Source organism: Pantherophis guttatus, chromosome 7 (assembly GCF_059756535.1).
Source record: "Pantherophis guttatus breed Tessera chromosome 7, ASM5975653v1, whole genome shotgun sequence".
Classification (NCBI taxonomy): domain Eukaryota; kingdom Metazoa; phylum Chordata; class Lepidosauria; order Squamata; family Colubridae; genus Pantherophis; species Pantherophis guttatus.
In genome coordinates this window covers 89279346-89306467 of record NC_142069.1, presented here as the reverse complement: position 1 = coordinate 89306467, position 27122 = coordinate 89279346, and the positions used below count along the sequence as shown (strand labels likewise).

Below are 27122 nucleotides of genomic sequence, written 5' to 3'. Positions count from 1 at the left end.
TACTGTATGTGCATGCATTTCCAATGGTGTAATGTTTGTGAAGTTCCTAATATCCTAGATCCGTATGGCCGTATGGCTAAAGCAAAATATGTCTTGCTCTACAAAAAACGTCTTATCTCTTTAGGTTTTGAGGCCACTCAACTTTTCTTTCACACAACAGGAAGTGGCCCATTTCTCCATCTCATCCAATCACACATGGATACAAATTGCATTTGAAATGCAATTCGTTGGATCACAATTGCAGTAAATACCACAATTCTAGGATGGTGGTTGGAAATGGCTTACACCGACCACAGATTATAACTAATAATTAAATCACCTTAATTACAGTAGATTGTAACAAATAATTAAATAAACTTAATTATAGTAGATTATAACTAATTGTTGTTGTTAAATTGCGAAGTCATGTCTGACCCATCACGACCCCGTGGACAATTTTCCTCCATCCCTTCCTTTCTTCTACCATCCCCTGGAGTCCATTTAATAGAATAGAATAAAATAGAATTTTTTATTGGCCAAGTGTGATTGGACACACAAGGAATTTGTCTTGGTGCATATGCTCTCAGTGTACATAAAAGTTCACGCCGACTGCTTCAGTGACTCCATCCAGCCACCTCGTTCTTTGTCATCCCAGTCTTCCTTTGCCCTCAATCATTCCCAGCATTAGGCTCTTCTTCAGGGAGTCCTTCCTTCTCATTCGGTGGCCAAAGTATTTGAGTTTCATCTTCAGCATCTGGCCTTCTAAAGAGCAGTCAGGGGTCGATCTCCTCTAGGACTGACCGGTTGGATGGCCTTGCAGTCCAAGGGACTCGCAGGAGTCTTCTCCAGCACCAGAGTTCAAAGGCCTCCATTCTTTGGCGCTCAGCCTTCCTTATGGTCCAACTTTCACAGCCATCCATTGCAACTGGGAACACCATAGCCTTGACTATACACACTTTTGTTGGCAGGGTGATGTCTCTGCTTTTTAGAATGCTGTCTAGATTTGCCATGGCTTTCCTCCCCAGGAGCAAGCATCTTTTAATTTCTTGGCTGCAGTCCAAGAATATATGTGTGTGTGTATCTCTGTGTGTGTCTGTGTGTATAACTACTTAAATAACCTTAAAAATGTGGTTTCCGGATAAGCATTAGAGATGGACTAATGGACAGGGGAAGGATACTGCAAAATCTCCATTCCCTCCCCACTCCAGAGGAAGAATACTGCAAAATCCCCATTCCCTCCCCACTCCAGGGGAAGGATACTTCAAAATCCCTCCCCATTCCTGGGGGAAGGATATTACAAAATCTCCATTCCCACCCCAATCTGGATACAGCCAGAGGTGGTATTTGCCAGTTCTCCAAACTACTCAAAATTTCCGCTACCGGTTCTCCAGAACTTGTCAGAACCTGCTGAATTTCATCCCTGGTAAATACTCTAATACAGTAGCATCTCGGACATATTTCTTTCATTGTTGTTGTTGTTTTTAAGAAGACCATATTAACAGAATATTTAAACTCTCGGTAAATCTGGCTGCACTTCTCGGTGAACACATGCATTCATCCCCATTGTCGGGATCTGACAAGCATGAGGCATAAGAGAAACAAATCCCTCCAAACTTCTTCACAGACGGACGATCTTTTAAAAATGCTCCCTTCAAGTGTCATTTCAAAATAGAGGCTGTTCCTTTCTAAAGCAAGACAGATGGGACATATGGGACATCCGTGCACAGGGCTGACGATGCTTGAAAAGATTATTTTTATATATACCGGTATTTATTTTTATTGCAACACATATTTTCCTGGATGGAGAGGTGTGCCGTGTGTTGAAAAGGATAAAGAGCGGGATTATTCTTCCAAATTACCAAATTTACAATAAAAATAAAAAAGTGAGCAAAATGGGGCTTGTTGCTTCTTCCACCAATCTGGCTGTGAATCATGCATAAAGGTCAAAGAATCCATTTGTCAGATATTGCTTTAAAATACCATTTTTTTCAGACTATAAAACACACCAGAATAGAAGATGCACCAAGATTTCGAAGAGGAAAACAAGAAAAAAATAGTTTTTGGCCTCCGCGCATCCGGTTTTTGTCCTCCTCGGCCTCCAGGAACACTCTGCAGGCCTCCCAAACCCTCTGCAGGCCCCGTTTTTGCAAAATGGGCCTGTTTTTGGCAAAAATGGGACTCGTGGGGCGGGGTTTCGGGAGGCCAAAAATGACTGTATTCAGTGTATAAGATGCACCAACATTTCCACCCTCCAAGTTGTTCCACTGATTAATTGTTCTGAGGAAATTTCTCCTTAGTTCTAGGTTGCTTCTCTCCTCAATTCTATGTATTCCTTCCTAGTTGTATGTTGAATATTACGTTTACTACTACAGAAGTCTCCCAAGGCAGATTTTGTTGCTGTTTAGTTGCTAAATTGTGTCTGACTCTTCACAACCTCATGGATCATAGCATGCCAAGACCCCCTTGCCTTCCGTCTATCATGGTTTGCCCAAATCCGTGTTCATTGTGTTGTTGACACAATGACATCTCCTCCTCTGTTGTCCTCTTCTCCTTTGATGAGGCATGTTGTGGGAAGACCTCAATGAATCTCAAGATGTTCTAATTTCTTGGCTAAAGTCCATTTACCACACAGGAGGCTTTGACAACTTCTTGTGGTTCAGTCACTAAGTTGTGTCCAACTCCTACTATCTCAGAAGTCTCCCAAGACAAATTTTGTTGTTGTTTAGTTGCTATGTTGTGTCTGACTCTTCACAAACCCATGGACCACAGCACGCCAAGCTCCCCTGTTCCCCACTGTCTCTTGGAGTTTTCCCAAAATTATGTTCGTTGTATTGATGACACTATCTAACCATCTCCTCCTCTGCCGTACCCTTCTCTTTGGGCATTCCATTTTTCCCAACATCAGCATCTTCTCCAAGGAATTGCCTCCAGAAGTTGTGGTTCTCCATCACTGGAGGTTTTTATAAGAAAAGACTGTCCAGTCTTGAATCCTCTCTTCTCTTTTGGTGGCCAAAGTCGTTGAGCTTCATCTTCAGTATCCTCAAGTCAAGGTTGATTTCCTTTAAGCTTGACTGATTTGTTTTTCTTGCAGGCCAAGGGACTCTCAAAAGCCTTCTCCAACATAGAATCAGTTCAGCATCCCTTCCTTTAAATGCTATTCCAGTAATTACAAGCTGTTTCCAGATTCTCCTGAAGAGAAAAATCATATTCCAACCACATGCCATTTCACTTTCTTATTCGTTCAGGTCTTTTGCATGAATTCTGCCTTGCTCCAGGCAATAACGTGGGAGCGATGGCACCCACACACCAGTTGTAACCGCATTTCCTAATCCCTGTTTAACGTCTCATTCAAATACATGTTTTCACACTGACAGCGATTGCAATTATGGAAACTTGAGATGCATTTTATGGTGGATCCTCCAAGCGGAACGAATTTGTTGAAACTTCACAGAAGGAACCAGAAGGAGAACAATGTCTGTCTAACTTTTCTAGACTAGTAAATGAGAGTACGATTGATGGCATCTTATTCCGCCAGCAGACTGCTACAAGTTGGAATTGCTCCAACAAACATAGAGTACTAAGCTGTGTTCTTTGTTCATAGCAACTGGAGTTTAGTTTCCCCCTTTTTTTGTCTGGCTTCTAAACCTATTTCGTTTTCCCTTACTCTAGCCTGCGTGAATCTGATGGAGAATTTGCTCTTTTGGGGAATCATGGTTTGTTTTGACTTTAGCAATAGCAAAAGAAGATGAATATACTGCTCCATAGCACTTTAAAGCATTTCGGTTCAATCAAAGTAGAGCTGGAAGGGACCCTGGAGGTCTTCTAGTCCAACCCTGACTCAAGCAGGAAACCAGTGGTGGGTTCCTCCCGGTTTTGCCCAGTTCGGCCGATCCGGTAGCGGTGACGATATGATGTCATCGAACCGCTTCTCTTTGTTCGGGAGCTGTATTATACAGGATTCGTGTAAGATTCCCTAAGTTGAAGACTAAGAAGTAAACTCTTCAAAAGGATGATGGAAATGCCAAAAAATTATTCTTTAGAGTTTTATTTGTTATATTAAAGCCTGCAAAAGTAGCTGCCAATGAAGGAGAATATATTTGGAGGCTTGGAATCTTCCAGAGTAGTGCAGCTACCTTCCCAAAATACCCTGCTCCTGAGCCTCCCATCCTTTAAAGAACATTCAGGCAAGTTTGGACAAAGAATGATCAACTTGCAGATGGCATGCCGGATCTGCTTTGTCTTGCTCAACGATCACCAAAGGTAGTCATGAATCACTGGACATGTCAATGACTACACAAAACCAAAATGTTTGTGCCTTCGGGTCATGGTTGACTCCGAGCATTTCCCTGGACAAGCCAGGCAAAATGTTCAGAAGTGGTTTGCCCTTGTCGTCTTCTTCTTCTTCTTCTTCCCTTCTCCTTCTCCTTCTCCTCCTCCTCCTCCTTCTCCTCCTCCTCCTCCCCCCATCCTCCCCCTCCTCTTTCCCTTCTTCTCCTTCTCCTCCTCCTCCTCCTCCTTCCTAGGGCTGAGAGTGAGAAGGACTGTCCAAGATCACCCAGTTGGTTTTGTATCTAAGATGGGACTAGAACTCACAGTGTCTAGCCTAGGAGATTAACAGCTCCACCAAACTCTTTCTTCTAAAAGTCCAAAAGTACCCTCAAAGTGCAAATTTGATTCTTTGAGTGTGCAACTTACCGTGCATTGATTCCTCTACTGTCCTGGTAGTCAAATCAAGTACCCCAAACCAGGTTCTTAAGGAGTTGTGGGTGCTTCAGAACGTACCTCCAGAACGTACCTCCAGAAGTTGTGGGTGATCCAACATGGTTCTCTTTTAAGAAGAGATTGTTTGTCTGAATGGTGCAGGGTTTCCTGCTTGAGCAATGGGTTGGACTAGAAGATCTCCGAGATCCCTTCCAACTCTCTTATTCTGTGATTCAATGGGTACTTCAGAAGAGAGTTAGGAGTGGAAGAAGAAAAGAAAACTACTGCCTTCCGTCCCTTAAATAGGTTTTCCATAAGAAAAACTGAAGATAGAATTTCTCCAGCAAGCTAGTTGTACAAAAATATTGACTTTACGAGTTTAGGCACGATGCAAAGGCAGTAGGTTCAGTTCAGACTAATCCCCTCCTCCCTGACTATGTATTAAAGATTATGTAATCCATTTAAAATATTTTGTTTTCTTTCCATGCAGATTTTCTGGCCAGCATCAACAGCCAAGGTGGACGAGTGCAAAATGGCTGGCAAAGATCCCACAGTAAGTCTTTTAGTTTTTTTTCCTTTTAATTATACATTTGGCTGCCTGGACTGTCAATACAGCCAAGAGCAGAAGGGAAATGGCATAGTTTTCCTTAAATACTCTTTGGGCTGGACGATTCTGTGGAATTTGATAGCTGCAAGAGTCTAGATCAGAGGTCCAGAATCTTCGGTCTGTCGAACGGTACCAAACTCTGGATTGTTGGGAACCGGGCTGCACAAGTGGCAAGTGAGTGAGCAAAGCTTCATCTGCTAGGTGGCTCAGTGGCTAAAACACTGAGCTTGTCAATCAGAAAGGTCCGCGGTTGGAATCCCTACCTGCGTGAGGAGGGGGTTGGACTAGATGACCTCCAAGGTCCCTTCCAACTCTCTTAATCTGTAATATAAAGAACAGTTGCAGGAATTGATTATGGCTATAATGCATCTATACTACGTTAACCATCACAATCCTGTATTCTGTATCCTGAAGGAATACAGTTGCAGGAACTGGGTATGTCTAGTTTAATGAAAAGAAGGACCAGGGGAGACATGATAGCTGTGTTCCAATATCTCAGGGGCTGCCACAAAGAAGAGGGAGTCCAGCTATTCTCCAAAGCACCTGAAGGCAGGACAAGAAGCAATGGGTGGAAACTAATCAAGGAGAGAAGCAACCTAGAACTAAGGAGAAATTTCCTGACAGTGAGAACAATTAATCAGTGGAACAGCTTGCCTCCAGAATAGAATAGAGTAGAGTAGAGTAGAGTAGAGTAGAGTAGAGTAGAGTAGAGTAGAATAGAATAGAATAGAATAGAATAGAATAGAATAGAATAGAATAGAATAGAATTTTTTATTGGCCAAGTGTGATTGGACACACAAGGAATTTGTCTTTGGTGCATACGCTCTCAGTGTACATAAAAGAGAAGATACGTTCGTCAAGAATCATAAGGTACAACACTTAATGATAGTCGTAGGGTACAAATAAGCAATCAGGAAACAATATCAATATAAATCATAAGGATCCAAGCAACAAAGTTACAGTCATACAGTCGTAAGTGGAAGGAGATGGGTGGTGGGAACGATGAGAAGATTAATAGTAGTGCAGACTTAGTAAATAGTTTGACGGTGTTGAGGGAATTATTTGGTTAGCAGAGTGATGGCGTTCAGGAAAAAACTGTCCTTGTGTCTAGTTGTTCTGGTGTGCAGTGCTCTATAGTATCGTTTTGAGGGAAGGAAGTTGTGAATGCTCCAACACTGGAAGTTTTTAAGAAGAGATTGGACAACCATTTGTCTGACATTATATAGGGTTTCCTGCCTGAGCAGCGGGTTGGACTAGAAGACCTCCAAGGTCCCTTCCAACTCTGTTATTCTTCTTCATTTATGGAACAGAACAGAACAGTTCAGAACAGAATAACAGATAAATGTGTTTTATTTTAAAAGTTCTACCTTCTTGGAAAGTGATGTAAAATAATAGAATGTTGACAAGCATTTGTGAACTATGAAAAACAAAGTGTAGTCCCTAAATAATTTCAATAATTAAAGATTAGATAAAATGAAAAAAAAAACAGTTAGATAAATGAAGAAAAATCAATTTCTCCATGTGATTATAATAAGTTTTCATTTGCTTTAGCTCATCCAAGCTTAAATATTGAATTAGCTGATCGGAATAGCTAATTTCCGTGCCTCTTCTGAAGCTGGTCCCGGGAGCCAGAAAAGTTGGAGACCCCTAATCTTGATTTCACCACCAGGGTCTGGAAAACGTAGCACGTTGCTTATGTTCGAAACCAAGCTTTAACAAAAAATATCTCCATGAAAAGCAAACAAAACTCTTGTCTTGCTTTTCTTCTTATTAATGTGGAAATCATTAGTAGGACTTGCTTTCAATGTCTCTTAAAGAATATAAGGCAGGCTGATCTAATACTCATATAAATGCTTGGATAGGATCCCAGAAGGTATACTGTATATGTTCCTTTTTGCATGGGAGGGGGAAAAAAGAAAGAAATTTATACATTCTGAAAGCACTTACTGCCTGATCATAAAACACTGTTTTCGGCAGATGCCTAAAAAAGATTAAAACTTTCTTGAAAGCAGGTAAACGTGGCCTGTATGTCATTAGAATTAAAGCATGGATTAGGGAGAAGGATTGTCTGTTAAACCAATTACTGGAGAGAGAGAGAGAAAAAAACTCAAAAGAAATTCTGGATCAAACAAGGCAGCATTTTTGCTGAGTTAAGAGATTAATGTGGTGTATCGGGCAACTCTTGAAAAGGCTGCTGTAAGAAATTAAAAGAATTATCATTCATGGGTTCATCAGTTGGAAGCTTGCACTAGTCTGGCTGAACATTTAGTGGTGAAAACTCAGAACTAACTTTGGATAATTTTCTTCTTTTTTTTTTTTAAGAGCTGTGCTAAGCATTCACTCAGTGGCTCAGTGGCTAAGAAGCTGAGCTTGTCGATCGAAAGGTTGGCAGTTCGGCGGTTCGAATCCCTAGTGCCGCGTAACGGGGTGAGCTCCCGTTTCTTTGTCCCAGCTTCTGCCAACCTAGCAGTTCGAAAGCACGTAAAAAATGCAAGTAGAAAAATAGGGACCACCTTTGGTGGGGAGGTAACAGCGTTACGTGTGCCTTTGGCGTTGAGTCATGCCGGCCACATGACCACGGAGACGTTTTTGGACAGCGCTTGGCTCTTCGGCTTTGAAACGGAGATGAGCACCGCCCCCTAGAGTCGGGAACGACTAGCACATATGCGCGAAGGGAACCTTTACCTTTACTAAGCATTCACTGTCTCTTTTATTACAACTTCAGTTCTTAAGACATTTAAAGTGGGCATCAAAGAGCGTTATAAAAATTTCAAAGGTTTTTAATCTTTGTTGGGATCTTGGATTAGTTGAAGTCGGCTGTGTTTTGCTTAACTTTAGTTTATTCATAGATCATAATTCTGTCAGTTTTCTGTCAGCTTATAAAGCCAGAATCCATAATTCACAAATTAGAGTATCCAGGTTTCCAAGAACACTCTAAACTAAAATAAAAACATTATGGTGTATACTAGTTTTGAGTCAAGGGTGTTCACTGTCAGAATATTTGTTCAGAATGATTTTGCTATGAATCATAGTTGTATGTAGAGACTTTATTTGATGACAAACTTCATATAAAAAAAATACATTACTTTTACAAAACTATCAATACCCGAATATATATTTCTTTTATTTATTTATTTATTTTATTGTTTTTTTATACCGCCCTTCTTCTGCGGGACTCAGGGCGGTGTACATTTTAGCTCGAGAGTCGACAAAATGTCTTTTTTTATATAAAGTTTTTTATTGATTTTACAACAACAGCACAACACAACATACAAAGCACAAACATATAATATGTGTTTCTTTTTTACATATCAGTTTCGTTTCTCTTACTTTCTACTTTATAGATTCCCCATTTTTCCCATCCTTTATTAACATTATCTTTACCGTCCCTTTATTTCTAATTTTATTTATTTACATTATTTTACATATTTGTCACCTTCTTCTCTCCATCATTTATTCACCTTTATTTTCTCTACTCTCGAGCCAATCGTACCACTTAGTCCATACTTGGTAGTATTCTGTATCTTCCTTTTCTTTTCTTTCTTTCGTTAATTTGTCCATCTCTGCACAATCCAGGACTTTCTTAATTTAATTTACTTTAAGAAATAAAAAAAAGAAAATGCCTTTTCTTAATGTCTAGACGGTTTCTCCAGCCGTACTGAAAATTTGCTGGTAACATTAATCGCAGCAGACGAGAAATATTTAGCCACCCATGTGGAAGATGTAAACATGTGATTTGTTCCTTTTCCTTTCCTGCCGTTCTTTCGCTCCTTTCGCTCGTTGTAGACTCTTGAGTAAAGCCTGCTGGTGCATTTTCCACACAGATGTTTCTCTTCCAGATGTTGGCTTATAGAGGACTCAGTTTGGCCTTTGTTCACAGCACCTGCTAATGATCTTGAAGTTTATGTACATGTGAACCATCGTTTATCACTCTCTCTTTCTCCAATCTGATTTCTATTTTTTTTTACTTGAGATGCAGAAAGGAAGGGGAAATTGGAGTGGTAAATGTCCATGGAGATTCTCAGTCCTCCGGGTCAAGGTGCTTTTTTCAAGAGGCAATTGGACTTTCCTGGAGGAGTGGTGCAGGGGTGGGCTCTAAATTTTCTTACTCCCGTTCTGTGGGTGTGGCTTATTTTGTGGGCATGGCTTGATGGTCATGTGACAATTCTTTAGGATTTAGCAGAGGTACTGGTCTACCAGGCTTTTAACTGATTGCCGAGCTGTACCGATCTACCCATTTATTTTTTGCAGGCACTGGTCTGCCCATTTATTTTTGCAGGCACTGATCTCCTCATGTATTTTTGCAGGCACTGATCTACTCATGTATTTTTGCAGGCACTGATCTACTCATGTATTTTTGCAGGCACTGGTCTACTCATGTATTTTTGCAGGCACTGATCTACTCATGTATTTTTGCAGGCACTGATCTACTCATTTGTTTTCTTTTAAAACTGATCAGCTGTATAGGGCGGCCCTTTGAAGCCCCACGGCAAGAGTTTAAACAGTTTTTTTCCCTCTAGCCATTAGCTGGGACTCAGGAGGCAGCAATAGATTGGGGGTGGGGCCAAATAAAAGGTAAGAATAACGTGGGGGGTGGGGTGGGGGACCGAACCGGTTCGGTGACATCATATCGTCACCGCTACCGGTTTGGGAGAACTGGGCCGAACCAGGAGGAACCCACCACGGGAGTGGTGCAGTGGCCTAGAGGTGGAGATTTCACCTCACAATCAGGAGGCTGTGAGTTCAGTCCTAGGTAGAGGCAGATATTTCTCTCTCTCTCTGGGCACACTGAGAATATATCTGCTGAAATAAAAACTCTGCACTGGTGACAGGAAGGGCATCTGGCCATTCAAACACTCTGCTAGCTCCGTTCAGTTGTCCAGACTCCACCCCGCAAGTGATTATGGGGTCATTAAATGATGATGATGGACTGGAATTTCTTGGTTGTTTTTGTTTTTTGAAGACATTTCACTTCTCATCCAAGAAGCTTCCTCGGCTCTGACTGGATGGTGGAGAATGGAAGGATTTATATTCTTTGCAGACAGCTGGTCGTTTGCATCCTTTTAGAGGGTTGTTGAGGCCACTTGGAAGTTTATCTCTGTCCTCAGGGTCACCTGAATAGATGCAGACAACACAGATTCATCCTCAACAGCTCGCACCTGTGTTCAACAGTGAAGGGACCCAGGGCAGAAAACATCCTGCAGATAGCACAGCTCCACAATACAGTCCTTTCAGCAGTTCCTAAAATGCTCCGCACCCATTTGCATCACTCAGGTGTTCCCGAGGACACAGACAAACTTCCAAGTGGCCTCAATGACTTTCTAAAAAGGATGCAAATGACCAGCTGTCTGCAAGGAATATAAATCCTTCCATTCCCCACCATCCAGTCAGAGTTGAAGAAGCTTCTTGGATGAGAAGTGAAGCATCTTCAAAGAAAAAACAGAAAGTCCAGTCACCTCTTGAAAAAAAAAAAAAGCACAATTAGAACTGCAGAAAAAACAATTGCTACCAACCTGCCTTCCATTGAGGACCTGTCTACTGCACGAGTCAAAAAGAGGGTTGTGAAAATATCTACAGACCCCTCGCATCCTGGACATAAACTGTTTCAACTCCTACCCTCAAAACGAGGCTATAGAGCACTGCACACCAGAACAACTAGACACAAGGACAGTTTTTTTCCTGAACACCATCACTCTGCTAAACAAATAATTCCCTCAACACTGTCAAACTATTCACTAAGTCTGTACTACTATTAATCTTCTCATTGTTCCCACCACCCATCTCCTTCCACTTATGACTGCATGACTGTAATTTTGTTGCTTGTATTCTTACGATTTATATTGACATTGTTTCCTGATTGCTTATTTGTACCCTATGACTATCATTAAGTGTTGTACCTTATGATTCTTGACGAACGTATCTTTTCTTTTATGTACACTGAGAGTGTATGCACCAAGACAAATTCCTTGTGTGTCCAATCACACTTGGCCAATAAAAAATTCTATTCTATTCTATTCTATTCTATTCTATTCTATTCTATTCTATTCTATTCTATTCTATTCTATTCTATTCTATTCTATTCTATTCCATTCCACTCCACTCCACTCTGTATTTTCTATTCTGTTCTGTTCTGTTCTGTTCTGTTCTGTTCTATTCTATTCTATTCTATTCTATTCTATTCTATTCTATTCTATTCTATTCTATTCTATTCCATTCCATTCCATTCCACTCCACTCCACTCTGTATTTTCTATTCTATTCTGTTCTGTTCTATTCTATTCTATTCTATTCTATTCTATTCTATTCTATTCTATTCCATTCCATTCCATTCCATTCCATTCCATTCCACTCCACTCCACTCCACTCTGTATTTTCTATTCTGTTCTGTTCTGTTCTGTTCTGTTCTGTTCTATTCTATTCTATTCTATTCTATTCTATTCTATTCTATTCTATTCTATTCTATTCCATTCCATTCCATTCCATTCCATTCCATTCCATATTTTCTATTCTATTCTATTCTATTCTATTCTATTCTATTCTATTCTATTCTATTCTATTCTATTCAGGACAATTGGAGTGGTAGATTTAGACTCTTCGGTAGATGCATCCAAATATGCTAAATTCAGTCAGGTGAATCACCTTTGTTGCTTCTCTTCTTTACATTGGGCAGCAGGTACCAATAATTTAGATCAAAGAGGCTGTTTTCTTTTTCATGTTAGTTCCAAAAACATATTAATATATGACTCGAAAGGGCTTGAAATTGGTGAAACAAGAACCAATGTTTCTCAGGCCAATTCGTTCTGGTTCTTTGAAAAAAGAGATCCCCCCCCCCAAAAAAAAGACTTAAAAAGTTGGAATAAAAAACCTGGGCAGAATAAGAAAACTCACAATTCACCACAGCCAATGCATTGTAGGATAACTTGCTGTGGGACAATAAACCAGTGGAACAGCTTGCCACCAGAAATTGTGGGTGCTCCATCACTGGAGGTGTTTAAAAAGAGACTGGAAAATCACTTGTCTGGAATGGAATAAGGTCTCCTGTTTGAGCAGGGGGTTGGACTAGAAGACCTCCAAGGTCCCTCCCAAGTCCGTTGTTCCGTATTCTGCTCTATCGTGGCTTGCTCTGATGTGATATTTATGTGCAGGTTCATCCATTTTTTACCCTCTGCAGCACGGATGTGGCAATTTTGTTCGGGTGATACAGATGTTCAACCGCACCCATCTGTACGTTTGTGGGAGTGGAGCGTTCAGCCCTGTCTGTGCCTACTTCAACAGAGGACGAAGATCTGAAGTAAGTAGCTTCTTTAAAATGGTTTTTATCTCTTGATCAGTTCAAAGTCTGTAGAGATTCTCAGTCATCCAGGTCATGGTTTGCTAAGGATATTTTGGCTCATAACCGATGTTATGGGTTATTGAGCAGAGTACCCCTTGAGTACGCACATGAAAGTGGCTGAGAGTATATTAACCACAATTAATATACTGACACACTGAGTTGTGGTAGTCTTTTACTTTTAGAAAAAAGTAAAGCGAAGTCCAATAACAATCCAAGTCATACGCATATAAGACGAGAGTTAAAAGATCAATCCAGGGATATTTCAAGTACAAAGTCTTCTTACCAGTTGTAGTCATACACAATAAAACAGTTCTTCTTGAGTTTCAAAACAGGAACAAGTTCAATATCAAAACATTCCATAAATAGTAGAAAGCAACATGTAGCTATGATCAAACAGTGATCATGCGGAGAGATCAGGTAGAGAGTCACAGCAAATAAGCAGGTAAAATGGTGTAGTATCCACACAAGCCATGATCCTGACTTCCCTTAAGTACATTGGCTACAGAGCTTAGCCAATCAGGATACAGGATGATGCAATACAGTCTTAAAGCAATATAATACCTTTCTGACTGCAAACATACATTGTTGGTTTATATATTGCCTGACCAACTAGTTAGACAAATAACCATTTCCTAACATGGTTGTCCGAAAGGTGCTTTTTCAGGAGGCAATTGGACTTTCTTGTTTTTTCTTTTGAAGACGTTTCGCTTCTCATCCAAGAAGCTTCTTTGGCTCTGACAGGATGGTGGAAGGATGGAAGGATTGATACTCCTTGCAGACAGCTGGTCCTTTGCATCCTTTTAGAGGGTCATTGAGGCCACTTGGAGGTCTATCTGTGTCCTCAGGGCCACCTGAGTGGTGCAAATGGTTCCTATAGTCTGCAATTTTCCCCTCTGGAAATCCACTCCTATTCCAACACCATTCCAAGGATGTTGATCCCAAATTGTATAGCTAAAATGTCTGTAGAGATTCTCCGTTATCCAGGTCATGGTTCTCCCAAAGGTGCTTTTTTCAGGAGGCAACTGGACTTTCTGGGTTTTTTTTCTTTTGAAGACATTTTGCTTCTCATCCAAGAAGCTTCTTCAGCTCTGACAGGATAGTGGGGAATATCAGAGCTGAAGAAACTTCTTGGATGAGAAGCAAAACATCTTCAAAAAAAAAACAAAAAAAAAAAAACACCAGATTACCTGTGCATTCTTTTCTTTTCTTCTCGTTTTCACCCATTCCTAATTTTGCAAAATTGGCCACATTTGGCAGAAAGTTTCTTTCCCTTGAACCGGGAGAGAAAAGGTTCATGAGATTTCTCAAACTGTCTCCTTTGACATCTTGGGAAATAAATGTCTAAGAATGTGAGGAGAGCCATTTTTTTTTTTTAAAAAAAAGGGGGATTTTTTTTTTTTTAAAAAAAATGGTCTTCCAAAACCTCACAAAGAGCAGGACAAAATGTTTAATTTCTCCAAAGGGGTTGACATAAACACAACCTGCCTTAATTTATAATAACATGCTACGTTTCAAGATAAGACCGAGAGACCCCAAACAAGTGATCCTTCAGCTGTGCTGCCTCTTGAACCACATGCTTTAAAATCAGTCGGTCAAATAAAATTGCTGCCTCAGACATCTGGAGTCTGCAAGGCACTTGACGGTCAAAAGCTTTTGTAGCTTTTTCATTGCTCTTATTGTGGGAGCCAACAATAGCCAAGCTGTTGGAAGCCTCGGGGTTTGAAAGGGTCCCTCCTGTTGCAGCCCTGGCATCTCTACATCGTAATGGGTCCAAGTGGATTTATTTTTAGCCGTCCCGGAGGCAAAGATTAATGGGAAATGGTACCACCGCCTTATCAATGAGGGAGGCCTGGTCTCATTTGACTTTCTAATACTATTTTTATTCTTAGGCTTTGGAAGGGAGGTTTTGTTGGGGAAGGGGTGGGGGTGGGGAAGGGAAGGGAAGGGAAGGGAAGGGAAGGGAAGGGAAGGAAAGGAAAGGAAAGGAAAGGAAAGGAAAGGAAAGGAAAGGAAAGGAAAGGAAAGGAAAGGAAAGGAAAGGGGGAAGGAAGGAAGACAAGGAGAAGGTGGAGGGAAGGGAGGGAGGGAAGGAAAAGGAAGGGAAAGGAAAGGAAAGGAAAGGAAAGAGGGAAGGAAGGAAGACAAGGAGAAGATGGAGGAAAGGGAGGGAGGGAAGGGAAGGGAAGGAAGAGATAGGAAGGGAAAGGAAAGGAAAGGAAAGGAAGGGAAGGGAAGGGAAGGGAAGGGAAGCGAAGGGAAGGGAAGGGAAGCGAAGGGAAGGAGGGAGAGGGAAGGAAGGGAAGGGAAGGAAAGGAACGGAACATAAAAGGAAAGAAAAAGAAGTTAAAAGGAGAGGAGAGTAGAAGAGAGAGGAGGGAGGGTAGGGGAGAGAGAAAGGAAGGAAGGAAGGAAGGAAGGAAGGAAGGAAGGAAGGAAGGAAGGAAGGAAGGAAGGAAGGAAGGAAGAAAGAAAGAAAGAGGGAGGGAGAAAGGAAAAAAAGAGAGAAAGAAACAGAGAAAGAAAGAAAGAAAGAAAGAGGGAGGGAGAAAGGAAAAAGAGAGAGAGAGAGAAACAAAGAGAAAGAAAGAAAGAAAGAAAAGATTTTTTTCAGTTTTGTCTGATGAGATCAATTTCGCACGACAGCTGACATCAAGCTGTTGAAAATCTAGCTAAACCTCGATGCTCCTAATTTGCAAAGTCCTTGGTGCTCTCTGAGTTTGGTGGTTTTCTTGCAGATGTTTCATGACCCAACTAGATCGTATCGTGCTAGCCCTGTCAATGTTACCTGGTTGGGTCCTGAAACATCTGCAAGAAAACCACCAAGCTTGGAGAGCACCAAGGGTTCCTCATTTCAACCCTGAGCTGCAAACGTTCTCTTCTATTGGTCCCTTTCCAATCTACATCGCATCATGGAACAGTGGTGGCATTCCTGTTATGAAATGCCCCCTTGATGGACAATTTGAGCAGATGCTAGCGCTGCCATTGCTCATTCATTCACATCACATCTTTTATTCACTGGGGACCTAACAGCCCATTAAGTGTACGGTGTGCTTTTAATGGCCTCCTTTTTTGTGTGTGTGGGTGATTGCAAATTACCTCCTTATTAATATTGCCAGATGAAATGCTTTTATCGCAAGCACTTTGCACCAATTTTTTAAAAAACATGGATCACTTTGAGTGTTTTGACACATTTTAGAACTAGGATGATGAAGACAGAATTACAATTTAAAATAGGCAGATGTCGTCATCCTTGATCTGAGATGGAGGGATGGCGGATAGGTTAAATGGCTAGCAATAACACTTAGCACTTAAATTTATGTACCGCTTCACAGTGCTTCACAGCCCTCTCTAAGTGGGTTACAGAGTGAGCATCTTGCCCCCAACAATCTGGGCCCTCATTTTACTAACCTCTGAAGGATGGAAGACCCAGTCGGTCAGGATTGAATTCCTGGCAGTGAGTTATCTTACAATACTGCATTTAACCTCTGCACCCCAAGGGAGGGAGGGAGGGAGGGAGGGAGGGAGGGAGGGAGGGAGGGACGGAAGGAAGGAAGGAAGGAAGGAAGGAAGGAAGGAAGGAAGGAAGGAAGGAAGGAATAGCAACAGCACTTAGACTTATATACCACTTCATAGTGCTTTTACAGCCCTCTCTAAGCGGTTTACAGAGTCAGTATATTGTCCCCAACAATCTGGGTCCTCATTTCACCAACCTTGGAAGGATGGAAGACTGAGTCAATCTTTGAGTCTGTCAGGATCGAACTGCTGGCACTTGGGCAGAGTTAACTTGCAATACTGCATTCTAACCACTGGGAAGGAAGGAAGGAAGGAAGGAAGGAAGGAAGGAAGGAAGGAAGGAAGGAAGGAAGGAAGGAAGGAAGGAAGGAAAAGCAATAGCACTTATATACCACTCCATAGTGCTTCACAGCCCTCTCTAAGCAATTTACAGAGTCAGCCTATTGCCCGCAATAATCTGAATTCTCATTTTACTGGAAGGATGGAAGTCTGAGTCAAGCTTGAGCTGGTCAGGATCGAACTCCTGGCAATGAGTAGTGAGTTAACCTGCAATAGTGCTTTCTAACCACTTCGCCATCATGGTTTTTTTCTTGTCCAGATGCAACATGAAAAATTAACAGTTGCTAATCTTAATGCTGGCCACCTTTTCACAGAACCGGATCCAAACCAGGCTTATTAAACTTCACATTCAGTCTAGCTTATTCTCTCTCTCTCTCTCTCTTACAGGAGCAAGTTTTCAAGATCGACTCCAAAGGTGAATCGGGGAAGGGACGCTGCTCTTTCAACCCCAGTGCAAACACGGTCTCTGTTATGATCAGTAAGTCTAAACAAGCCAGGAATGGGGAGGCTTAAATCACGAGGTGCTGAGAATAAAATGACGGGGGTGATATAAACAAATTGAGCCAGGGGGCAAAGAGAAGTCACTGGAGGGAAAAAGTTGTCTGCGGATGATGGTTTTCTTCTAGTGAAAGTTTCTCCAGGTCAAGAGAGTTGACGAACGTGTCATTCCGGTAACTAATTTCCATGATTTTAACGGCTGCAAAAATTAACCGAATTGGCAGAGATGGCTACATTGATTGTTTTGCTAAATATAAAGAATACAATTCATTTGGTTTCTACCACTTTTGGACTTCGTGCTTGAGGTGGGGAAAAAAAATGAAACTTTGATTTGGGATTGTGTTGATTAGCTAGGTTTGTTGTTAGAGAAATGGGTTCTAGATTGGGTTCTGTTGTGGCCCGCCAGTTGCCACTGGAGCTGGTGGCAGACTCAGACGATGAGGAGGTTGAGGAGGAACTTGGACCAGTTCTGGAGTCTGGGGAAGGCTCTAATAGAGGCTCTGCATCGGAAGCAGAGATAGAGCCAGGGCCATCCGACATTTCCCAGCCACCGGAGAGGCAGCTGCCTTTGGAGGCTGAGATGAGTGAGGAGGAAGAACAGCTGGGGCCTGTTCCAGATGCACGTATGCATCTGGAACCCTTTTGCAATCGCATGCCAGGAATGGGGGCGGGGAAGGTTGCGTATGCACCCTGCCCCTACACATGCACACATGACCCCCTCTCCCCCCTGCTCCTGGCATGTGATGGCCCTTTTTTTATTCTTCCCCAGCCTCCAGAGCCTTTCTAGGAGCCTGGGGAGGGTGAAAACGGCCTCTACCCCCCCCCCCCCGGGAGGTTGGCATACTGGCCACTTCCTGCCTTCCTGCCTCTGGGTGGGTGGGGAAGGCCTTTTTCACCCTCCCCATGCTCCTAGAAAGGCTCTGGAGTTTGGGGAGAGAGAAAAACAGGCCATCACATGCCAGGAGCAGGGAGAAGGGGGGGTCGTGCACGCATGTGTGGGGGCGGGGCGCATACGCGACCTTCCCCACCCCCGCTCCTGGAACACGATTGCAAAAAGGTTCATCATCACTGTCCTAAGTTCTTGGGAGCATCCCAATCTCTATGAAAGCCAACAGCAGCTAAAGAGCTGGCAACTGGAACTTCACATTTATGCATATAATAATAATAATAACAGGGGCCATTCAGCACAGCTGATACGGCTTTCTGCTCTGTTATAATATTAGTTTTATAACACATGATGTTACCGTACTGGATATCTGACCCTAGTAGAAGCAAACACATCCCAGGGTTCAGATTGATCAAACTGGGTTTGTTGATGAACCCCAACGTATTAAAAAACAAGCACATTTCTTTCTTTTGTTGAAATGGAAGTTTGAGCTGCTTATTTCTGTGATGGAAACCTTGCGCGCCAGGCCAATCATAAAATTCCTGTGTGACAGTCCTTCTATTAAACCTCAGCTCATATGAACTTTTGGCCCAAAGCTCACCCTTGCCTGCCTTCCAAAGAGGCTGGAGAAAGAAGCTTGCTATGGAATAAAACAAAGCTTGGAAGATTGATGTCCTACTCCGTGGGTCGCATATGAGTTTGAATGTATTAGTAGCATTCAGTTGATTGTCTTTGTTCTTTTCCTTTCAAGAGTCAGCAAGAAACCTTTAGGTGTGTTTGGCTGGAAACGCCAGTTCGTGTCTCTAAATTAATGCCATTTAACCAGCGTGTGGCCTTGCACAAGCTAGCAACTCCTCTTTTTTTTCTCCTTATGGATGCAAAGATCGGGGCATTTTACATCATCTTTTGGATGGGGGGAATGAGTGGGTGGGGAAGTTCTGTGATTCCCAAAGCCAAGAATTGCAACTGCAATCCCACAAAATCTGCCATGACAATCTGCTTGTGTTTCTCGTCCTTGCCATTTTTATTTTTATTTTTTTCCAGAGGCACGATTCAGAGCGTTTTAACAAATTGCATCCCTGTTTGGTTTGGTGGCAGCAGCATCACCTCAGATAGAAAGTCCCTACAGAGAGTGGTGAGGATAATGGAGAAGATTATAGGAAGCTCACTTCCCATTATTCAGGATGCTGCTTATAAGCGCTTTGTGCTTAAATACAATATTTTGGCAAGGAAAGCAATTTTTTAGGCTGTTGTCCCCCTCTTTTTTTTCCCCCGAACAACACACACACATATACACACACAGGATGATAGATAGATAGATAGATAGATAGATAGATAGATAGATAGATAGATAGATAGATAGAGGATAGAGGTAGGAGTAGGGGTAGGGGTAGGGGTAGGTAGGTAGGTAGGTAGGTAGGGGTAGAGATAGAGATAGGGGTAAGTAGGTAGGTAGGGGGAGAGAGAGGGGGAGGGAGGGAGGGAGAGAGGGAGAGGGAGAGATACCTGGAGTTCAATTCTGAACTCCATCGCTAGGAGAGAGAAAAAGAAAAAAATAACAGCCTAAAAAAGTTGCTTCCCTTGCCAAAATATTGTATTTAAGTATTTAAAATTGCAGCCCAAAGTGGATTTCTAATCCATGTTTATGAAAGGACGGGTTAAATAGCCACGATGGTTAGCATCACTGGACACATTACTTCCAATCAGACTAAATACAGACCAGGAAAGAGGATTTCCAAGCAATAAGATACTGTCAAAGTTGATTTATTAAGCAGAGATGGCTAAATTGACCGTTTTCATTCAAGAAAAGAGTATAAGTACTTTTGTCTCTACTTGGAAACCGTTTCTGGGCTTTGTGCTTGAGGTGGAAATATATTGGATTTTTGTTTTTAATACCAAAGGCTGGTGACTTGTCTTAGTATAATAAATAGTTTTGGGGTGATTTTAGCCATGAAGTTAAAAAGAAGTGGGGCTGGCAGATATTATTAGGACCTGATAAGACAAAGAGGCTTAAGGAATTCTTAGTGTAACTAATAAAGCTAGTATGTACAAGGATTAAGGACGCAGGCTGTTTCCAAGACTAATTGTTTGGGGGAAAAAAGAGGCACAGACAGGAGGATTTAAAGAGAACAGAAACTTTTAAAAGCGACTACTGAAGGAACAAAGGATGAGGAATTGCAAAGCAGTTTCTCTTTGGAAAAGTCAATAAACCACCTGGAGTTTGCATCTAAGGATTTGTTTGGCATGTCCTTATTTCAGCTTCTTTAATTTAGCAAGCCTACAGGAACTTTGGAAGTTATTAGCATTATCTTGAAACGGTGGGTGGAGGCCCAGGAGCCTAGAGGCGGTCGTAAATACGCCTAATTTAAAGACAGATGAAACACAGTAGCGTTTCCATCTACGAGTGAATTCTCTTTTCATTTCCTTCAGGCAGGAGCATCTGTTAGCGGAGTTAGTGTCATTGCTAATAGATGCATCCAGCAGATGCAACAATGACTTTACGCGTGCCTGGACAGCTTTTGTGCAAAAGGCAGGGATTATTAAGTCCATGATGTAAATGGCATCATTGGAAGGATTTTAGTTAAGCTGCAATGCCTCACTTGTAGATGGCAGAGATGACTGGTCAAGATTCCCCATTTTTCCCATTTTGCAACTCAATTGATCGATCAATCAGAATAGAGCTGGAAGGGAGTTTGGAAGTCTTCTAGTCCAGGGGTCGGCAACCTTAAACACTCAAAGAGCCACAAAGGTTCTAACCGGAAGCCCCCCATTCAATTCTGGAGCCGACTGGATGTCCGGTTCCCCCACCATAGAGTCTTCTCCTAGCATGGTGTCCTTTTTCCTCTGCTGACTGGAAGTCTGCTTCCCCCACCATAGAGTCTCCTCCTAGCGCAGCTTCCTTTTTCTTCTACTTGTCCTAACCGAAAGCCCAATCAATTTATTTATTTATTTATTTATTTATTTATTGAATTTGTATACCGCCCTACTCCCGAAGGACTCAGGGCGGTGAACAGCCATGGAATAAAACATATAAATACAAAATTTAAAATAGATTAAAACGAATTAAATAATTTGGCTGAACAAATTTAAAACCCCAATAATTTAAAACCAGATTTAAAATTTCCATTTAAAAAGGGGAAAGACTTAGGTCAGGCTGGCTTGGTGAAATAGGAAGGTCTTAAGCGCGCGACGGAAGGAGCGCAGATCCGGGATCCTCCGTATCTCCGGGGGGAGCTCGTTCCAGATAGTAGGTGCCCCCACAGAGAAGGCTCTCCCCCTGGAGGCCGCCAGTCGACATTGTTTGGCCGATGGCACCCGGAGGAGCCCCTCTCTATGGGAGCGTACTGGTCGGTGGGAGGCTATTGGTGGTAGCAGGCGGTCCTGTAAATTGTGGTGCCGACCTGTGACAGGGAGCTTAACAACCGTCTTACTCACTTAACAATGGCAGATTCACTTAACAACTGTGGCAGAAAATGGGGGGAAATTGACTTAACAGCTGTCTTGCTTCACAGTGGAAATGGGAGGCTCAATTGTGATTGTAAATTGAAGATTACCTATATGGGAAACTTTCTTTCGTGATACTTCAAGGCCTAAAGATTGCAATTGGATTACAAGTTGAGTCAGCAGTGTGTCAGGGCTGCAAAAATAAATAAATAAATAAATAAAATAAATCAATGTAATTATAGACTTCTTTTATCCAAGTCAAGGGATTTGCATTATTCTGTGCTAATTGGGCTTCATCATTAGCCCTGCAGCGAATAAGTATCTCAAGTTACCGAGAGGAACAAATAGAAACAGGCTGTGGGATGAAATAAATTGAGACTTTGGAAAAAAGTGCAGAGAAGAGGAACTAAGATGGAGACTAAAATATATAAAGAACGGCTGCAGGATTTGGGTTTGGCCAGTCTAGAGAAAAGAAGGACCAGATGGGACATGATAGCAGTCTTCCAGTATTTGAAGGGCTGCCACAAAGAAGAAGGTGTGAAGTTATTTTCCAAAACACAATGAGGACAATTCACCAGTGGAACAGCTTGCCACCAGAACTTGTGGGTGTTCCAACACTGGAGGTTTTTAAGGAGATGTTGGATAACCATTTGTCTCTCCTGCTCACACAGGGGGTTGGACTAGAAGACCTCCAAAGTCCCTTCCAACTCTGTTATGCTGTATTTGTAGGTGGTGGGTTCTGTGTGCTTCATCACCAGAGGCTTTTAAGAAGTCTCCTGCTTGAGCAGAAGGTTGGACTAGAACTGGTGGGTTTCTCCTGGTTCAGCCCAGTTCTCTCGAGCCAGTACGAACCAGTTCTGCCCCTTCGCCCCACCTGCGCCCCCACCCCCCGCATTATTCTTACCTTTTATTTGGCCCCACCCCCAATCTATTGCTGCCTCCTGAGTCCCAGCTGATGGCTAGAGGGGAAAAAAAACTGTTTAAACTCTTGCCGCAGGGCTTCAAAGGGCCTCCCTACAGCTGATCAGTGTTAAAAGAAAACAAATGAGTAGATCAGTGCCTGCAAAAATAAATGGGTAGACCAGTGCCTGCAAAAATACATGAGTAGACCAGTCCCTGCAAAAATACATGAGTAGACCAGTCCCTGCAAAAATACATGAGTAGACCAGTGCCTGCAAAAATAAATGGGTAGACCAATGCCTGCAAAAATGCATGAGTAGACCAGTCCCTGCAAAAATACATGAGTAGATCAGTGCCTGCAAAAATAAATGGGTAGACCAGTGCCTGCAAAAATGCATGAGTAGACCAGTCCCTGCAAAAATACATGAGTAGACCAGTCCCTGCAAAAATACATGAGTAGACCAGTGCCTGCAAAAATAAATGGGTAGATCAATGCCTGCAAAAATACATGAATAGATCAGTGCCTGCAAAAATAAATGGGTAGACCAATGCCTGCAAAAATGCATGAGTAGACCAGTCCCTGCAAAAATACATGAGTAGATCAGTGCCTGCAAAAATAAATGGGTAGACCAGTGCCTGCAAAAATACATGAGTAGACCAGTCCCTGCAAAAATACATGAGTAGACCAGTCCCTGCAAAAATACATGAGTAGACCAGTGCCTGCAAAAATAAATGGGTAGATCAATGCCTGCAAAAATACATGAATAGATCAGTGCCTGCAAAAATAAATGGGTAGACCAATGCCTGCAAAAATGCATGAGTAGACCAGTGCCTGCAAAAATACATGAGTAGATCAGTGCCTGCAAAAATACATGGGCAGACCAGTGCCTGCAAAAATAAATGGGTAGACCAGTGCCTGCAAAAATGCATGAGTAGACCAGTGCCTGCAAAAAATAAATGGGTAGACCAGTGCCTGCAAAAATGCATGAGTAGACCAGTGCCTGCAAAAAATAAATGGGTAGATTGGTACAGCTCTGCAAGCAGTTAAAAGCCTGGTAGACCAGTACCTCTGCTAAATCCTAAAGAATTGTCACATGACCATCAAGCCACACCCGCAAAATAAGCCACGCCCACAGAACCGGTAGTAAAAAAAATTAGAACCCACCCCTGGACTAGAAGACCTCCAAGGTCCCTTCCAACTCCATTCTGATTGATTGACTCAACTGAATTCAACCTCAGCCTCAGATCTTTTCTGCCATGGAAAGCAGGTTTTCCACCCTTCCCATTGCAACGAGTTCCATCCTGTTTTTTCTCAAAAGACTGTTGTTTGCTAAGCCCGATACTTACGTGTGATTGTAGCCATCGCGTTCCAAAGCTTTTCAGCAAAGAGAATTCACCCTGGCAAGCGAATTCATATTTTTTTTTGACCAGGAGCGATTTGCAAGTCACAGCCAACAAGGTGCAATTAGACGGTCGTTAACTCAGCCACTCCTTAATAGCAGCTTGTAATTAAGAAACTACTTTTGCAAACTGTCTTTCTTTTCCTGGCTTGCTAGCTAGACCGAAGGACAGGATTTGTTGATTTGTTAGTTTTAAAATACAATTTAGTAATGTCTGCTACCTTGTGGTCTTTTTTCAGCGCAAATAAATGTCGGTACTTGATTCTGTCCTTCCAAAGGAATGTTGTATGATTCTCCTTCTTCTTTCCTCCCCCCTTTGAGTGAAACATGTAGACATCTCTTTGGGTTTCCATTTAAATTCCTCACATTTTTGATGTTGGCCTGTCAGTCTTATCCCACAGCCCCTCTAAACAAACTTAAACCGCAGTCACATTGGAAGCTCTCCGTGAATGAAAAGCCCTATTATGTCCAGAGTGGCCGCTGAGACACCCATGGACAAGAAAGGAGTACAAATCAACACAATAAGTTATTTCTACTTACACACACACACACACACAAAATGGCTGATAAGCTGAACTTCTATTTTGCATTGTTCTGCTGCAGCTTTTTCCCAACTCAGAGATAGCTTTGAATTTTAGGGACTAAGATTTATGTGAGGGTCCTTGGTGCTCTCTGAGCTTGGTTGTTTCCTTGTGAATATTTCATTACCCAATTAGGTAACATCGTCAGTGTTAGAAAGGAGGGGGTTTGCAGGGAGGAGGAGGAGGAGAAGGAGGAGAACAAGGAGACTATTGAGAGGAGAAGGAGGGAGAGGATATAGATAGGAGAAGGAGCAGGAGAAGAAGATGAACAAGGAGAATATATAGAGGAAGAGAATATAGGAGAAAAGAGAAGAGGAGGAGGAAGAAGAGATGGAAAATATAAAGAGGAGCAGGAGGAGGAGGAGAATATAGGAGAAGGAGAACATAGAGAAGAAGAGGAGGAAGAAGAGAAGGAGAATATAGAGAGGAGCAGGAGAAGGAGCAGGAGAAGGTGGAGAACAAGAAGAATATCGAGAGGAGGAGGAGGGAGGATATAGACAGGAGAAGGAGAAAAAAGAATATAGAGATGAGGGAGAGGAGGAAGAAGAAGAAAAGGAGAATATAAGGAGGAGAAGGAGAAGGAGAAGAATGAGAATATAGAGAGGAGGAGGAGGAGAATATAGAGAGGAGAAGGAGAAGAATGACAATATAGAGAGGAGAAGGAGAAGGAGAATATAGAGAGGAGGAGGAGAATATAGAGAGGAGGAAGAAGAAGAAGAGAGGAGAAGGAGCAGGAGAAGGAGGAGTACAAGGAGAATATAAACAGGAGAAGGAAGGAAGGAAGGAAGGAGGAGAAGGAGAGGGATACAGACAGAAGAAGGAGAAAACTGGATAATCAACTCTCAATGACTGCAGGGTGATTAAAAAAAAGTTGAAGATGGTGGCCACAATCATACAACACGTGTGAAAACGGGCTAGGGTTTTGATTGCACAGTTGTGGTAGCCACTTTTGCTGGCCTGTGTGTGTTTGTATGTATGTCTGCATGTGGCGTGCACACGCCTTTCAGTCACTCTTCATTCTTGGTGATTGCTTGACAAGTCGCTGCAGTTTTCTTGGCAAGATGTCAGAAGTAGTTTGCCATTGCCTCTTTCCTAGGGTTGAGAGAGAGGGATTGGCTCACAGTTACTCAGCTGGCTTTGTACCAAAAGCGAGACTAGAACTCACTGTCTCCTGCCTGGTGCCTTCATCGCTATGCCAAACTGGCACCAAACATCCACATCTAAGGGAGGATTAAATGACCATTTTCCCCCCATTTTTGAAGAAACTGAGTAACTGAGATGCACACTCATTAAAGGAGAGTCAGACTGAACTATAATTTCTGTCTAGCTCCATGAAACCTGAGCTCATTGGAAACTAAAAATGGGTGCAACTTTCATTTGCTTTTCAAACCACCAATGGAAACTCTTTGAGATCCTTTCATGTAATGTTTGGGCTAATTTTAGACCATAAGATATATTTGTCTTCTCGAAAACACTTCTTCTTCTTCTTCTTCTTCTTCTTCTTCTTCTTCTTCTTCTTCTTCTTCTTCTTCTTCTTCTTCTTCTTCTTCTTCTTCTTCTTCTTCTTCTTCTTCTTCTTCTTCTTCTTCTTCTTCTTCTTCTTCTTCTCCTCCTCCTCCTCCTCCTCCTCCTCCTCCTCCTCCTCCTCCTCCTCCTCCTCCTCCTCCTCCTCCTCCTTCTCACTGTTTCCATTTTCCTCAGCAACTTAATGATACTCTGCTTGAAACTTTTCTTCCACATTTGTGGTTAGGCTTTCCTGCACTTTTAAGCACTCTGTGGTTGGCACTTTTTAAACCACGATTCGGGAGATATCCTTTCAGCTGCTACAAATTTAGAAAAGTGGGCCAGGTCATAAAGAAATGAGTTCTTAAAAATTCCTCCATACCCCAGCAGGATATGCATTCACTTTTTCCTCTTACTCCTTTCCCTTTCTGCAGACCAAGAGCTATTTTCGGCCATGTATATTGATTTCATGGGCACCGACGCGGCCATTTTTCGCAGCTTAACCAGACGGAATGCAGTGAGGACCGATCAACACAACTCGAAATGGCTAAGTGGTAAGACGTTCTCACTCACACTCTGTTGACTTTGTTCCCCCATAGAGTGGATAAAGAGTTCTTTGGCTCTGGGCAGAATATTTTATCATGTACATCAGGAGAAAAAAAAACCCGATGTTAGAAAATAGTAGTATCAACACTCTTGGGGTAAGAGGTTTTTGAGTTATGGAGTTGCAAGACAAAGGAACATTTTGTCTTTGAATCTGCAGTTCTAGATGAAGGACTGCAGTTCATCTTTGAAAGTCCTAGATGTCTATGGAGATTCTCAGTCATCCAGGTCCTGGTTGTCCCAAAGGTGCTTTTTTCAAGGAGCAACTGGACTTGTTTTTTCTTTTGAAGATGTTTCGCTTCTCATCCAAGAAGCTTCTTCAGCTCTGAGTGGATGGTGGGGAAGGGAAGGATTGATACTCCTTGCAGACAGCTGGTCATTTGCATCCTTTTAGAGGGTCATTGAGGCCACTTGGAGGTTTGTCTGTGTCCTCAGGGTCACCCGAGTGGTGCAAATGGTTGTGGAGCAGCGGTGAAATGCTCCCGGTTCAGACCGGTTCAACCGAACTGGTAGCGATGGTGGCCGATGGTTCGGAGAACCGGTAGCGATTGCAGTGTGAGGCTCCGCCCACCCACTCGGGGTCATTGAGGCCACTTGGAGGTTTCTCTGTGTCCTCAGGGTCACCTGAGTGATGCAAATGGATGTGGAGACTTCTTGGAACTGCTGAAAGGAGTTGTGTTGTAGACTGGAGATAGATGATGCAATATCCCTCCCCCTCTGTTGAGGGAGGGCTGTTCAATTTTGACATAGATTTGCCTCTTTGATCCCTCTTTCAAACCATTACTGCTTCCCTAAATCCCAAAGGTGGTATTTTTTTTTTTCAAGAGGCAACTGGA

The 27122-nt window shown here is 42.4% G+C and overlaps 1 protein-coding gene across 1 annotated transcript in view; it reads left to right on the top strand.

Annotated features, from left to right (window-relative positions):
- Window positions 1–27122, top strand: part of SEMA3C (semaphorin 3C) — a 166106-nt gene that overhangs the window by 87238 nt on the left and 51746 nt on the right. Inside the window, exons 4-7 of the mRNA XM_087873409.1 lie at window positions 5171–5233; window positions 12458–12577; window positions 16859–16949; window positions 26118–26237. Coding sequence (XP_087729535.1) covers window positions 5171–5233; window positions 12458–12577; window positions 16859–16949; window positions 26118–26237 — 394 coding nt within the window. The remainder of the gene's footprint in view (window positions 1–5170; window positions 5234–12457; window positions 12578–16858; window positions 16950–26117; window positions 26238–27122) is intronic.